General features: G+C 47.3%; 1 protein-coding gene across 1 annotated transcript in view; it reads right to left on the reverse strand.

Annotated features, from left to right (window-relative positions):
* Nucleotides 1-15,740, reverse strand: part of LOC309396354 (C-type lectin domain family 2 member B-like) — a 37,891-nt gene that overhangs the window by 2,636 nt on the left and 19,515 nt on the right. Inside the window, exons 2-6 of the mRNA XM_081961426.1 lie at nt 6,306-6,337; nt 4,874-4,975; nt 3,375-3,467; nt 510-694; nt 306-409 (exon numbers count right to left, since the gene is read on the reverse strand). Coding sequence (XP_081817552.1) covers nt 306-409; nt 510-694; nt 3,375-3,467; nt 4,874-4,975; nt 6,306-6,327 — 506 coding nt within the window. The 5' untranslated portion in view covers nt 6,328-6,337. The remainder of the gene's footprint in view (nt 1-305; nt 410-509; nt 695-3,374; nt 3,468-4,873; nt 4,976-6,305; nt 6,338-15,740) is intronic.

Genomic DNA, 15,740 nt, shown 5'->3' on the forward strand with positions numbered 1-15,740 from the left:
CAAGCTGAAGTCTGATGTATAGCAATAGCAATAGCACTTAGACTTATATACCATTTTACAGCCCTCTCTAAGTGGTTTACAGAGTCAGCCTATTGCCCCCAACAATTTTGGGTCCTCATTTTACCCACCTGGGAAGGATGGAAGGCTGAGTCAGCCTTGAGCCTGGTGACAACTGCCAAATTGCAGGCAGTAGAAGTAGCCTGCAGTACTGCACTCTAACCACTGTGCCACCGAGGCTCATAAATACTTTGAATAGTTAAATAGCTCTATAAATCCTAAAAGCAAAGAAATAAAACCTTACTTACTGATTTTTAAATTCTGTGCCATTGGACCATTCCAAGATCCCGTTAACTTTCCTTGAGAGACCAAACCAGTAATGAGAGGAACGGAAAATATTCATCCAAAAATCCTAGGAGAAGGGAGATAATGTGTAGTAAAATCCTCATTTAAAGGGCTAATTGGAAGAAGAAAGTGTAAGAAATTAATCATGATGTCTCCTTATTCCTTACCAATTCCTTCTGAGTATCAATCACAGCCAAGGATGCATTAAATGAGGAACAGGTGCTTAAACTGAGAGACCAATTCCTTTCGTCTTTTGATACGTAGAGGCATTTTCCATTGAATCTAATCCAGGAATCTGGGCAGGCAGCACTTACAAGGGGAGGACAAGGCGAACATGTTTCTGTCTCTTTAACTAGAAATAAAGCAAAACAGACAAACTATAGAACTCACAATCTACTTCAGTTCTGACAACAGGGTTTGAGTAGTTGATATTAAGGTATCACACTTAAATTCAGTGGTGGGATTCAAAACCTTTTACTACAGGTTCTGTAGGCATGGCTTGGTGGGCGTGGCAGGGGAAGGTTACTGCAAAATCCCCATTCCCTCCCGATCAGCTGGGACTCGGGAGGCAGAGAATAGATGGGGGCGGGGCCAGCCAGAGATGGAATTTACTGGTTCACTGAACTACTCAAAAATTCTGCTACCGGTTCTCCAGAACTGGTCAGAACCTGCTGAATACCACCTCTGCTTATATTGCAATGTGTTCTAGTTCTGGGTTAGACACAAACCCAGTTGAGTTACCTTAGGCCAGTGACTCTCTCTCAGACCTAAGAAGGAAAAGGAGACAGGGGAAAACCACTTCCAAAGGCTTGCCAAAAAACCATTAGGGACTACTCCAGGCAATTGTTAGGAGCCAAGATTGATACAAAAGCCAATCCACCCACCTACCCACAGCAGAAACCTACTATAGGAAATTTGTGACTTACAACAGTTCGTTTACTGACTCTTCAAAGTTACAACAGCATTGGAAAAAGTGACTTATGACCGTTTTTATGACTGTTGCAGCATCCCCGCGGCCACACGATCAAAATTCAGATGCTTGGCAACTGATTCATATTTAAGATGGTTGCAGCATCCCGGGGTCATATGATCCCCTTTTGCCATCCTTCTGACAAACAAAGTCAATGGGGAAGCTAGATTCACTTAACAACCATGTTACTAACTTAACAACTGCAATGATTTCCTTAACAACGGTAACAAGAAAGATAGTAAAATGGGGCAAAAACTCACTTAACAAATGCCTCACTTAAGAACATAAATTTGGGGCTCAATCATGGTCATAAGTTCAGAACGACTGTATTTGGGTTTGTGCAATAAAGCAAGAGAAATGGTCAAGAACGAAAAGGCATTAAAATCAAATGCAAGTTTGTTCATGTTGGATCATGTTATCTTCTTCCTGACCCCAGAGCTATGGTGGCGCAGTGGTTAGAATGTAGTATTGCAGGCTGATTCTGACCACTGCTGGAGTTCGATCCTGAACCTCCCAAGGTTGACTCAGCCTTCCATCCTTCCCAGGTCAGTAAAATGAGGACCCAGATTGTTGGGGGCATTATGATGACTCTGTAAAACGCTTAGAGAGGGCTGTAAAGCACTGTGAAGCGGTATATTGTGAGTGTCAAAATGTCCAGAGGCAATCACACCAGTGCAATAACATTCTTGCCTTTTTTGGAAATGCAGGCAACATTTGACACCCCTCTAAGAATACTCTAACACTCTTCCGGAAGGCGCTATAGACCTGGCTATGCCAGCGGACCTGGGGAACCCAGAAGGGGTTGGAGCCAATTACCTGGCTTGTGTGATGTGTTGTTGCCGGGGTGGGGGGCTTTTATATTATTTTATTAATTTATTTATTTTTGATTATTTTCTTCTATTAGTTTTATTTTTATATATATGATGTTTTTATATTCCTTTAAGCTGCCTTGAGTCGCCAAGTACGAATAAGTGGCAATATAAATTTTCTAACTGCATAAAAATAAATAAATAATAAAAAGTCTGGACTCCAACTGGGATTCAGTTGCACTGGCACAAACATCATGTTGACTTATTTGACACTCCTTACTCCTAGTTCAGTCATGGCGAACCTATGGCACGCGTGCTACAGGTGGCACTCGGAGCCATTTGTCAGGGCACGCGAGGCGCTGCCCTGTCAGCTGGCCAGCACTCATGCGTGTGCTGGCCAGCTGAATTCACCCTTTTTTAAAAGTCATTTTTCGCCCTCCCCAGGCTCCAGAGGCTTTATAGGAGCCTGGGGAGGGTGAAAAGAGCCTCCCCGCCCCACCTCCCAAGGCCCTCCGGAGGCTTCATGAACTTCCGTGAAGCCTCCGGAGCGCAAAAAACCGGCCCTACGGGTAAACCGGAAGTTCAGGAACGGACTTCCGGTTTGCTCAGAGGGTTGTTTTGAGTTCTCCGAAGGCGTCTGGGAAGCCTCCTGACGGTCCCTGAAGCCTTCGGAGCGCTCAAAATGATCCTCTGAGCAAACTGGAAGTCACTTCCAGTTTGCTCGGAGGGTCGTTTTGAGCGCTCCAAAGGCGTCAGGGAAGCCTCCTGATGGTCCTTGAAGCTTTCGGAGCACTCAAATCGACCCTCCGAACAAACCGGAAGTGACTTCCGGTTTGCTCGGAGGGTTGTTTTGAGCGCTCCAAAGGAGTCAGGGAAGCCTCCTGATGGTCCCTGAAGCCTCCGGGGGGCGTCCGGGGGAACGGGGGAGGCTGTTTTCGCCCTCCCCAGGCTCTTATAAATCCTGTGGAGCCTGGGGAGGGCGAAAAAAGAATGTAAAAATGGGGGTGTCGCGCCTGTAGTCCGTGCATGCGCACTGGGGGGGTGTCACGCATTGCATTATGGGTGCGGCACGCCCGCACACAACCCCCCTGCACTCCCCCCACTTATGGCACGCGAGCCAAAAAAGGTTCGCCATCGCTGTCGTAGTTGCTGCTACCTACTTCCGTAGCATTCTGTGTCTTAAATGTAATCATTCATGCATGGGATGATCTTGATTTAAACAATAACAAAACAATGGAGATCTCCTTACTTACCAGCCAATGAAATGCTAGTAATGATCAAAGCTGTGATTACTACAACAGCTCCTACAGGGAATAGTTTGTCTGAAATGCACTTAGGTATGAGAGCTGAAAAACAGACAGAAAAATATTAGGATGTGAAGTTCATGATTTTATTTATATTATTTATTCTTTGACAGACTAAAATGGCAGACCCCTAAAATGCTATGGACATAGTATACTTAGACTTCAGCAAGGCATTCGACAAAGATGACCACAACATACTTCTTGGTAAACTAGAAAAATGTGGGATAGACAGAATCACCACCAGATGCATTCCTGTTGTTAAGTGAAACATGTATTAAGCAAATTTGCCCCATTTTACGACTTGGCTGTGGAGTGGCTAATAGCCTACATCCTTCTCACATTTGTGAGAGACACACAATCAATCTCAATCCCATCACTCTAAAATGGGAACAAACCTGCCAGAAGAAAAAGCTGGCAACAACTGTGTCTTATCCAAGTCCTAAAATGTAATATCACAATGTATAGTTCAAGTATTAATTTAATTAATTTATTAAACTTCTAGACCGCCCCCTCTCCCCGAAGGGACTCGGGGCGGTGTACAGGTACAAATTTAAAAACCATACACTCGATAATATAAATAACTAAAATTGAATTAAATATCCCCTGTACAAATTTATAAGAATTAAAAACTTAAACCTTAAAACCAAACCATAAAATTTAAAAATACAAACTGAGGTGGGAAAGCTGGAATTAGGCCAGGCCGGCTAGGTGAAACAGGTGGGTTTTGAGTTTCCGGCGGAAGGAGCGGAGGTCCGTAGTCGTATGTTTCTAGAGTCTCAACATCTTTGCTGAGACTCTAGAAAGAGTGCAGAGAAGAGCAATGAAGAGGATTAGGGGACTGGAGACTAAAACGTAAGAACGGTTGCGGGTACTGGATATGTCTAGTTTAATGAAAAGAAGGACTAGAGGAGACATGATAGCAGTCTTCCAATATCTCATTGGAAATGGGAAATACCTATTAAGGTGATGTGGAAAACTCACAAAAGGTAATGTTGACCCTAAAGCCACTTTTGTGTGAAAGTCTGTAGAGATTCTCAGTCATCGAGGTCATAGTTGACCCAAAGGTGCTTTTTTTCAGGAGGCAACTGGACTTTCTTGTTTTTTCTTCGAAGACATTTCGCTTCTCATCCAAGAAGCTTCTTCAGCTCTGACTCGATGATGGTGAATGGAAGGATTTATCCATCATGCTGTCAGAGCTGAAGAAGCTTCTTGGATGAGAAGCGAAACGTCTTCAAAGAAAAAAACAAGGAAGTCCAGTTGCCTCCTGAAAAAGCACCTTTGCGACAGTTTTGTGTGAAGTTCTTCTTTTCAAAAGAAGGCACAGACCCAACGTCTCCTTCATAAAACCAGGGGGGAAAAAATAAAGAATCCTGGTTTTTAACATAGGTGTGTCACAGCTCCACACACTTTATTATTTGCCCCTCAAAGATCCCCAGGCAGGTGTTCACCTTTGTTGTGACCAGCATTTCTTGCCCTCTTTCCGCCACAGCTTCCAGTTGTCATCCCAGGAGTCCAACAATCACAGTATCGAGAAACTCCTTCTACCAATACTGGAAGGCAGAAGACAACATGTGGAAGGTGTAATTGTCACCTCAGGAATCAAATGATCACAACACCCAGAATCTCCTTCTGCCCTTAAGGGAAAGCAGAAAATCCCCCAAATGCTCTACTTTTGCTCTTGGGAAGACGCTGCCCCCAATACCCAAATAGGACTCCATATCTTTCTCTGTCAAAACAATTTAAAGAAATATTTTAAGTAGCTGAAACCCATAAGATCCCCAAATCCTGCACTGCTGAAAGTTCACAGGCAGAACAGCAGTATGAACCAAACGACTAGCAACAACTGGCAGCCAAACTGGCAGTTTAGAATCGGCAGTTAACGACAGTTGGCAGCCAGACACCATTGTAGAACTCCCGGCTCTCTAAATACAGGGCGACAGATAGTTGTGTTAATCAGGTGCTGAGCCTAACAGGACATATTTCAAGGCTAGTTTCCAGCGAGGCTTAAAAACCACAGCGGTGTTCATTGACCTTACAGCAGCATACGATACTGTGTGGAAGAAGGGTCTGCTTTAAACAGAATTGGACCCCACAATAGAAGAATTGGCTCGGCAAATTACACCTTCCACCGGATTTCAAAAAGGCCAAAGTAATTATCGCTTCTGAACCTGACAAACCACAAGACAGAGTACCCCTCAGTGTGACTATGTTGTGTGAAAATATTCATCACATTGTGTCCGAATGGCCATCAAGAGCTTACACCGGCCCAATGTCTGATCATTTGAACTACCATCAGTCCATGTATTTGCCATATGCTAAAGAAATAAATAATTTTGCAACATATTAGGAAGTGGTGCCCATGTCATAGGACAAAATGGGGCCTAGATCTGGGGTACTTCCATTGCTTTTGGGGGGACATATTGGAAGACCTGCTTGCTTTTGCACAAGCAAGTATGTATGATCTTCTAAACTTTTAAGTGCATCATACATAGATCATCTGGAAGAATCCTCTCAAATTCTCTTCCTGCTTCACCCGATTTAGAATATTTGTTTCCAATACAGCTCTTATATCATAGGAGTGAAGGATGACTGAAGGAAACAGTCCTGCTGGTAATCAGTTCTCTTACCATTCTCTCAAATTCTAACTTGAACCCAGTCATCTCCAGATATTGCAAATCAAAACTTTTGCCCATCCAATGTTTGCTTTTCCAATTCATGCCTGCCTTACATCTTTTGTGATTTCTCTGCTTAGAATAGACAGCAAAGTTTTTAGCCATAGAATCAATTAAGGGTTTTCCTCTGACTTCATCAGTATTCTACGACTTTTCTCTTGCTTTCTGTACCTCTCAGCAAGGTGAAAGAAAGATCTGAATGCCTCACCTTTAATTTCTTCTGGCATCATCCAAGTTTGTCTGTAAAAAATATACATATATCAGGAATCAGACTGGATGGAAAGGAAAGAAATTGGTATCACTCATTCCTGAGTACGCTTTTCTTGATGCATTTAAGATGCAATATAAAGATTAAATGGAAAGACCAACTAATAACAACAGATATCAGAATCAGCCTCAGTACTGAACAACGAACATATGGAAGTATTGGACTTTACTTTACTTTACTTTATTTCAAGCTTTTATACTGCCCCCTCTCCCAAAAGGGACTCGGGGCGGTGTACAGTCAGATTAAAAAACATAAATACATAGGAATAAATACAAACATTACTTAAAAGAGGAGGTTGTAAAAAACTGTACCTAAAGTAAAGCAAATTAAAACAGTGTTTAAAAATAACCCCTAAAAGTACCCAATTAAAAATATCTGCCAGGAGGTAAGAAAGACTATGAATGGGCCAGGCCGGCTAAACGGAACAGGTGAGTCTTCAGTTTTTGTCGGAAGGAGCGGAAGTCGGTAGTGGTTCTGATATCGGGGGGGAGGTCATTCCAGAGGGTTGGGCCCATCACAGAGAAGGCTCTACTCCTAGGCGCCGCCCGTTGGCATTGCTTAGTGGACGGCACCAGGAGGAGTCCCTCCCTGTGAGAGCGAATTGGTCGCAGGGAAGTATGTGGTAGGATGCGATCCCGCAAGTAGCTAGGTCCTGTGCCATGGAGCGCTTTAAAGATGGTGATTAACACCTTGAAACGCACCCGAAAAACCACAGGTAGCCAGTGCAGCTCGCGCAGGAGCGGTGTTACGTGGGAGTACCTAGTACTCCCCATAATGGCCCGCGCGCCTGCGTTCTGGACTAGCTGCAGTCTTCGGGCGCGTCCCAAGGGAAGCCCCATGTAGAGGGCGTTGCAGTAGTCCAGCCGAGACGTCACCAGTGCATGAGTGACCGTGCGTAGGGCATCCCGGTCCAGTAGGGGGCGCAATTGGCGCACCAGGCGAACCTGGTGGAATGCCCCCCTTGCCACGGCTGCCACATGGTCATGCATTGACAGCCGGGCATCTAGGAGGACGCCCAAATTGTGCGCCCGTTCCACAGGGGGCAATTGCTCGCCCCCTATGGCCAGTGATGGTATCAACTGGCTGAACCGGGGTGCCGGTAGCCATAGCCACTCAATCTTGGAGGGGTTGAGCTTGAGTCTGTTGTCCCCCATCCAGACCCCGACGGCTTCCAAACACTGGGTCATCACCTCAACAGCCTCGTTGGGGTGGTTTGGGGTGGAAATGTACAGCTGAGTATCATCAGCGTACAGATGATACTCCACCCCAAAACCACGGATGATCTCCCCCAGCGGCTTCACATATGCGTTGAACAGAAGGGGCGAGAGGACCGACCCCTGCGGCACCCCACAAGTGAGTAGCCTCAGGGTCGACCTCTGCCCCCCTGCCAACACACATTGTGTCCGGTTGGAGAGGTAGGAGCCGAACCACCGCAGGACGGTGCCTCCAACTCCCATCCCCTCCAGCCGGCGCAATAGGATACCATGGTCGATGGTATCAAAAGCCGCTGACAGATCTAATAGGACCAGGATAGAGGAACAACCCCTATCTCTGGCCCTCCAGAGATCATCTACCAACGCGACCAAGGCCGTCTCCGTGCTGTGTCCGGGCCGGAAGCCGGACTGGCGTGGGTCTAGATATTCGGATTCCTCAAGGTGTCGTGGAAACTGCTGTGCCATCACATTCTCTACAACCTTCGCTAAAAAGGGAAGGTTGGAGACTGGACGGTAATTAGCTAGCTCCATCGGGTCAAGGGAAGGCTTCTTGAGTAAGGGCCTCACCACCGCCACTTTCAAGGCGGTAGGTAAGGACCCCTCGCCCAATGAGGCGTTCACCAAGCCCAGTAGCCAGCCTCGTGTCACTTCCCAGGATGCCAGTACCAGCCAGGAGGGACACGGGTCCATTAAACATGTGGTCGGTCGCAGCCGTCCACGCAACCTGTCCAAATCCTCGGGGGCAACAGAATCAAACTCCTCCCAGAATGGTCTCACAAGACTCACTGTTGACGGCTCCTCTGGTCCACTGAAGGGGGCCCATCCGCTCCGGATCTGAGCGATTTTGTCCTACAGATATTCCCCAAACTCCTCTGCTCTGCCCTGTAAAGGAGCTTCCCGCGTCCTCTGTGATAAGAGGGAGCGGTTCACCCGAAACAGGGCGGCAGGGCGGTTATCGGCGGACGCAATAAGAGTGGCACAATGTCTACGTTTGGCCACTCTTAATGCCACAAGGTAGGTCCGTGAATAGGCTCTTACCTGTGTTCGATCAGATTCGGAGCGTGAGGACCTCCACCTGCCCTCTAGGCGTCTCCTATGGCGCTTCATCACCCTCAGGTCCTCGGTAAACCAAGGAGCCCGGGTGGGTCGTCGCCGCAGGAGAGGCCGCAAAGGCGCAACTCGGTCCAGGGCCCCAGCGGCCGCCCTATTCCAGGCGGCCACTAGGTTCTCGGAGCGAGAGCGGGTCAGGGCTACAGGGAATGGCCCAAGCTCCACCTAGAACCTGTCCGGTTCCATCAGGTGCCTGGGGCGGTACCAACTTGGACAGTTTGGTTCCGCCTCCTCGCGGTGGGGGGTAGCGCCAGGGAAGTCCAGCCGGAGATATGAGTGATCTGACCATGACAGGGGAGTGATGATTACATCCCCTCTTCCCAGATCACTCGTCCACTGTTCAGATACAAAAACAAGGTCCAGAGTGTGGCCACCTTCGTGTGTGGGGCCCTGAATTAATTGGGTCAGGTCCATGGCTGTCATGGAAGCCATGAACTCCCGAGCTACCTCGGATGCTTCCCCCGTCGACGGCAAGTTGAAATCCCCCATAACCACAAGCTTGGTGGTCTCAACTGCCGTTTCTGAGATCAGCTCGAGGAGCTCGGGCAGGGCTGCTGATGCATAGCGAGGAGCCAAGTATACAATCAGCAAGCCCCACTGCCTCCCTGGGCCCCATTTCACACCAAGGGACTCACACCCGGGTATCTGAGGTACAGTGAACTCCCTCGGCTCTAGACATTCCCGTATAACTACCGCCACCCCACCACCCTTACCCAGGGCCCGAGGCTGATGGAATGCACGGAAACCCGGTGGGCACATTTCCACGAGGGGTAAACCACCCTCGTGGCCCAACCAGGTCTCCGTTATCCCTGCAAGGTCCAGCTCCCCCTCTGAGATCAACTCATTAATGAGGGGGGCCTTGTTGGTCACGGACCTTGCATTGCAGAGCATCAGCCTCAGGCCCTGGCTCTGTAGTTCCTGACCACCTAGATTGCGGGGGTTGGTACAAACGACCGGGCGTATCCAACAGCCACGGTCTCCCAACCGACCTTGTGGTCTTCTCCTGTCATCGCATCCCCTCCTCCCCGCGACCGTTGTAATAAGACAACCCTCTGTTGGAATGTTCTTTCCCCTCCCCCCGTCCACCACAGGTTTTGTCTTTTAGGATCAACTATTAATAGCAAAGGAACAAGCAGCCAAGAAATTAACCACAGTCCAGTGCTTGGCAGAAGAGACATGATATAAAGATAAAGCAAGAAATCACTTTGTAGGACATTATTTGGGGAGATTAAGTAGGAAGATTGTAAAAAGTAAAAGTAAAGTTGGTTTATTTGATTAAGGTTATAGTAGATGGTTATCTTTACTAATCTTTAATGGAATTTTGCTAACCTGACTAAGTGAAGAGGTTTTAAAGATTTGTTTATGGAAAAAGAGATGAGATACGTGAAGAAGAAATACAGTATATGGGAAGAAGACATATTTGGCTGAAATATTAAAGAAGGTTTAATTTATTAAATAATTTATTTAATAATTTACTAAAATTGCTTATACTTATTATGGAGGGGAAAGTCATTTCTTTCTGAATTTTCTTCCTTCAGTCTCTGCACTTTCTACTTTTATTTATTTTTTTACTTTGGTTTTAGTTCTTATTTTTTTAAACTATAATGTTCAATAAAATTATTACAAAAGAGTTTAAAGAAAAACTATTTGTCTTCCCTTGCTGTGGGAGTCCTCACAATCAAAAAGCTCTCACAGTCCCAAAGGCCTCACAGTCACAAAACACTGTTTCTTCATGCTGCCCACAGCAGGAACCTCATCACAAGACTAGAAAACACACCTACTCACCCAAACATACTAAACGAGTCCTACTGATCATTCCACCACAATATCCTTAGTACACGTGTGATCCAAACTAGTGCGCACCCTGCTTGCAAAATAAAGCCTCCACACGCAGGACCCCTGCACAGTCCAGTGATGGCAAACCTTTTTGGCACAGAGCGCGTGCACAAGGAGCTGCCCAGGGAGCATACGCAGGCCAGAAAATGAACTTCCGTTTTCTGCACTCTGGTTACTGCTGCGCATGTGCATGCGCCGATCAGCTGGCCGGCGCGCATGTTCACGCCGGAAAACGAAAGACCAGCTCTTCCAGGTTCTGGCACTGCCACACATATGAAGGCCAGCTGATCATTGCGTGCGCATGTGTGCCAGAAACCCAGAAGAGGAATGGGCAATGCTGCGTGTACCGGACGACGTGACCCCATGTGCCACTTCGGGCATGTGTATCATAGGTTCACCATCACAGCTCTAGTCTCTCCAAAGCAAAGCTGTTGTTGGAAGACAATTAACCTTCAGGCAAAGGAACCTGGCATGATTCTGGCCAAGCCTCAAAATGCAACTCCACTGAATCTCAGCCGTGAAATACAGGTAGTCCTCGACTTACAACAGTGACGATTCAAAGTTACGACGGCAATGAAAAAAGTGACTTATCACCATTTTTCACACTTACCATTGCATCCCCACGGTCAGATGATCAAAATTGAGACATTTGAGAACTGACTCACGTTTATGACGACTGCAGTGTTCCAGGGGGTGACATGATCTCTTTCTGCGACCTTCTGACAAGTCAACGGCGAAGGCAGATTCACTTAACCATTGTGATACCACTGTGGTGATTCGCTTAATAACAACTGCAGCAAGAAAGGTAGTCAAATGGGGCAAAACTCATTTAACAAATGTTTCATTTAGTGACAGAAATTTTGGGCTCAATTATAGTCTAAGCTGAAGACTACCTGTATGCACAAATCTGAGAGGCCCAGCTGCTGTCCAGGAGCCCGTTCAGCCTTGTTAGGCCACAGCCAGGATCCCACCCACAACTGCATGCTTATCCCGCCACTTCCACAGTACAGGTAGTCCTCGACTTACGACCACAACTGAGCCAAGAGATTTCTGTTGTTAAGTGAGACATTTGTTAAGTGAATTTTACCACCTTTCTGGCCTCCATTGTTAAGTGAATCACTGCAGTTGAGAAGCTAGTAACCTGGTTGTTAAGTGAATCTGCACTGACTTTCGCTTGCCAGAAGGTTGCAAAAGGGGATCTCATGACTCAGGGACACAGCAAAGGTCATAAATATGAATCAGTTACCAAGCATCTGAATTTTGATCCCATGACCGTGGGGATGCTGGAAAGGTGGTAACTGTGGGAAGACGGTCATAAATCCCTTTTTTTCAGGGTTGTAACTTTGAACGGTCACTAAATGAACTGTTGTAAATCGAGGATTACCTGTATTTACTCCCAGTCCCACTCGGCCCCCACATCGCACAGGGGTTGATGTTGCTCTCCTTCCTTCAATCAAGACCAGATTTGAAAAATCGCCAATTGATTCAAAGCACAGATTGTGTAAAGAGGCGGAAGTAACAGTAGATCGTATACTTAGCTCATTGCACAATAAGGCTGATAAAGTCTTGGCTCAAACCGCATCAGATGCAAGTGGTTGAAAAGAAGAAAGTTTCTATAAGTAATGTGGAAATACCAGGAGAGAGTAGGAGAGAGTAGAAGACAAAGAATTGGAGATCATCAGAAAGTATCAATATCTGAACATTGAACTTGAAAGATAACATAAACCGATCATGGTGGTTCCAGGTTATCAGCCAACTGAATGACATACCAAAAAAATCTTAGATCTGTGCATTGACATTTCCATCTGTCAATTACAAAAGGCCACACTGTTTGGCTCTCTCTCTCTATATATATATATATATAAGGTAAAGGTTCCCCTCGCACATATGTGCTAGTCATTCCCGACTCTAGGGGGCGGTGCTCATCTCCATTTCTAGGCCGAACAGCCAGCGCTGTCCAAAGACGTCTCCATGGTCATGTGGCTGGCAGGACTAAACGCCCAAGGCGCACGGATGGTGGCATCATCCGTGCGGGGGAGAGAGACAGGTTCTTCTGGGTGGCGGAACAGCCTCGGTTCCGACCGACGTCCGGCTTCAGCCCAGCCGCCTGCACAGGGGATCGAAGGCGCCCAGAGAGCAGGAGACCGGCGGGGCAGTCGGACCACCTGCTTCAGCTGGCGGGACGGGTTCTCGCCCAGGCAGGCACATGCCAGGATTAAAGCCGCCTTGGACCTGGACGCTGCATTTGCCGCCCCCGCCGCCCGTCCTGTCCTGCCCTGCGTGCTAAACTGAGCTCAGAGGCTTTTTGGCCCCCAGGAAGGGCTGGCAGGGGAGGCCGGAGGGGAGGACAGGCCCCCACCCACCCATTCCTTCCGTCCCAAGGAACTCCACTTGAGACGGAAGCCCGGTTCGATGTAGCTTAAGCCTCTGGTTAAAATCCCATTTAAAGGGCAATTTTTTAAATTTGTGTTAAATCGATTGAGGGAGGGAGGAATGGAAAGAAGGAAAGAAAGAAAGAAGAAAAGGGAAGGAGGAATGGAAAGAAAGAAAGGAGGGAGGAATGGAAAGAAAGAAAGAAGGGAGGGGGGATGTAGCTTGCCAAAGTTACCCGCTTCTCCCTTCCTTCTTCGGCCAACACCGCAGCGGTTGCTATTCACTCCTCCTGCGTTGCAGATCTGTGTGGTTTACGGGGCTACCACGAGAAAACGAATCGGTCGGGGACGGAGTTTTCTACTGTTAATTGGCTTCCCCCTTGCTGCGATTTGCCAATCAAAAGCGCTGAAAAAACGCGAAGAAACTCCTCCGCCTTCCGAGGACTTCCGAGCGTGCAGCGCCCGACGGTTTCTTTCCTCCCCCGCGTCTTGCAGCTTTTGAGCCTAAATCAGGGGTCTCCAATCTTGACAACTTTAAGCCTGGAGGAGTTCAACTCCGAGAATTTTCCAGCCCCTCCCCTGGCCTAAATGACAGCCTGCCGGAAGACCGCCGAGTCCGGACTCCTGGCGAAACAGCCTCGCTCTGTGTCTCTCTCTCTCTGTGTGGTTTTTTGTTTTTTGCTGCTGCCCGATCCAATTAAATCCCTGTGGCCAGAGTTACAAAAGACGGGTGACTCCAACCGCAAGGCACACCGACCGCTTACTGCCGCCTGCCTGCAGTTTGGCAGTTCAAATCTCACCAGGCCCAATTCACCAAGCTCATTTAGTCTTCTGAGGTCGATAAAATGAGGACCCAGGTTGTTGGGGGCAATAGGCTGACTCTGTAGCCACTTAGAGAGGGCAGTAAAGCACTGTATATAAGTGGTATATAAGTCTAAGGCAGTGTTTCTCAACCTTGGCAACTTTTAAGTCCTGTGGACTTCAACTCCCAGAATTCCCCTGGCTGAGGAATTCTGGGAGTTGAAGTCCACAGGACTTAAAAGTCGCCAAGGTTGAGAAACACTGGTCTAAGGGCTATTGCTCTTCTTCCTTCTCTGCCAAGCTTCTTGATTCCGCAGAGGTGGTATTCAGCCAATTTTGACAGGTTGTGGAGAACCAGTAGCATAGTGCTTGGAGAACTGGTAAATAGGCTCCCCCCCCCCCCTCGCCTCCCATCTGATCTTTTGTTGCCCTGAACAGGAGAACAGAGATGGAAAGCAGGTTAGTGGGGTGGGCAGGGAATGGGGATTTTGCAGTAACCTTCCCCCAGGAATGGGGAGGGAATAGGGATTTTGCAGCATCCTTCCCCTGCCACACCCACCAAGCCACACCCTACCCACAAAGCCACGCTCACAGAACCAGTAGTAAAAATGTTTGAATCCCACCACTGTCTCCACGTGTAGGTCTGATGATCCCTTTTAATACGATCCTAGGCCAATTAGTGCCCCCCCCCCCAAATAATCATACCTATGTTGCTCTAGGGTGGAAAAGACAAAGAATCCTAGGTTGAGAGGCTCAGAAGAGCCCATATCCCCCTCCCTTGTTGTTTGAAGTTCCTTTTTACAGTCCTTCTCGGCCCCCAAAGTACCTCCACAAGATCTCTTCTGCCACATGCCCAGGATTGTTCACGCTAGGAAGGGGTCAGTTCTTTGCCATCCGTGCTGACAGAGGGAAGGAGGACTTGCATTTCTTCCAAGTGGAACTGCAGTTGCTCTTTGAGATCATTGGCAGAGAGTACTGTGTGTTATATACTTCTTATAAGGTGTGGCTGGGTATAAGGTGGAGAGTCCTTCCCTACTTTCATTGTTTTTGATGACTGTGCAAAATAGACTGGGATTTCTGTCTTGCCAAGAAATTGTGTGGGGGGTTCAGCTTTTACTTCGGCAGGCCTTAACTGTGTTAGATCATTTTCTCCAATATTTTGTTGTACTGCTTCTTTTATTCTTCATGATGGCATTTTTATTTCATAAATATTTTCCCTATTTATTACATTTATATGTTGTCCATTTTGCCATTAGGGTTAATTTATTTCAGGGGTATTTTCACTGTAAGTTAATCAAGTAGGAAACGCTGAGCATACCCAAATCTTCCAGTCCCTTTTCCTAACAGTCTATGGAGATTCTCAGTCATCCAAGTCATGGTTGTCCCAAAGGTGCTTTTTCAAGAGGCAACTGGACTTTCTGGTTTTTCCTTGAAGACATTTTGCTTCTCATCCAAGAAGCTTCTTCAGCTCTGACTGGATGATCCTTCCTTTCCCCACCATCCAGTCAGAGCTAAAGAAGCTTCTTGGGTGAGAAGCAAAACATCTTCAAAGAAAACCAGAAAGTCCAGTTGCCTTTTGAAAAAGCACCTTTGGGACCGCTTAAGTTTCTAGTCCTCAGTCCTTTTGTAACTCTATGCCAATGATAGCTAACCTTTTTTGGCTCACGTGCCAAAAGTGGGGGAGCGGTTGCAGGGGGGTCGTATGTGGGCATGCCACATACATAATGCTATGTGTGTGACCCCAGCAAGCATGTGCACGTGATCAGCGCTCCCCCCCAACTTTTGGCATGCTTTTTTCATCCTCGTCTCCAACCTTCCCTTTTTAGCGAAGGTTGTAGAGAATGTGGTGGCACAGCAGTTTCCGCGACACCTGGAAGAAACCGATTATCTAGACCCGCGCCAGTCCGGTTTCCGACCCGGTCACAGCACGGAGACGGCCTTGGTCGCGTTGGTCGATGATCTCTGGAGGGCCAGGGATAGGGGTTGTTCCTCTATCCTGGTCCTATTAGATCTATCAGCGGCTTTTGATACCATCGACCATG

The sequence above is a fragment of the Natrix helvetica genome, assembly GCF_964273705.1.
Source record: "Natrix helvetica genome assembly, chromosome: 1".
NCBI classification, from domain to species: Eukaryota; Metazoa; Chordata; class Lepidosauria; order Squamata; family Natricidae; genus Natrix; species Natrix helvetica.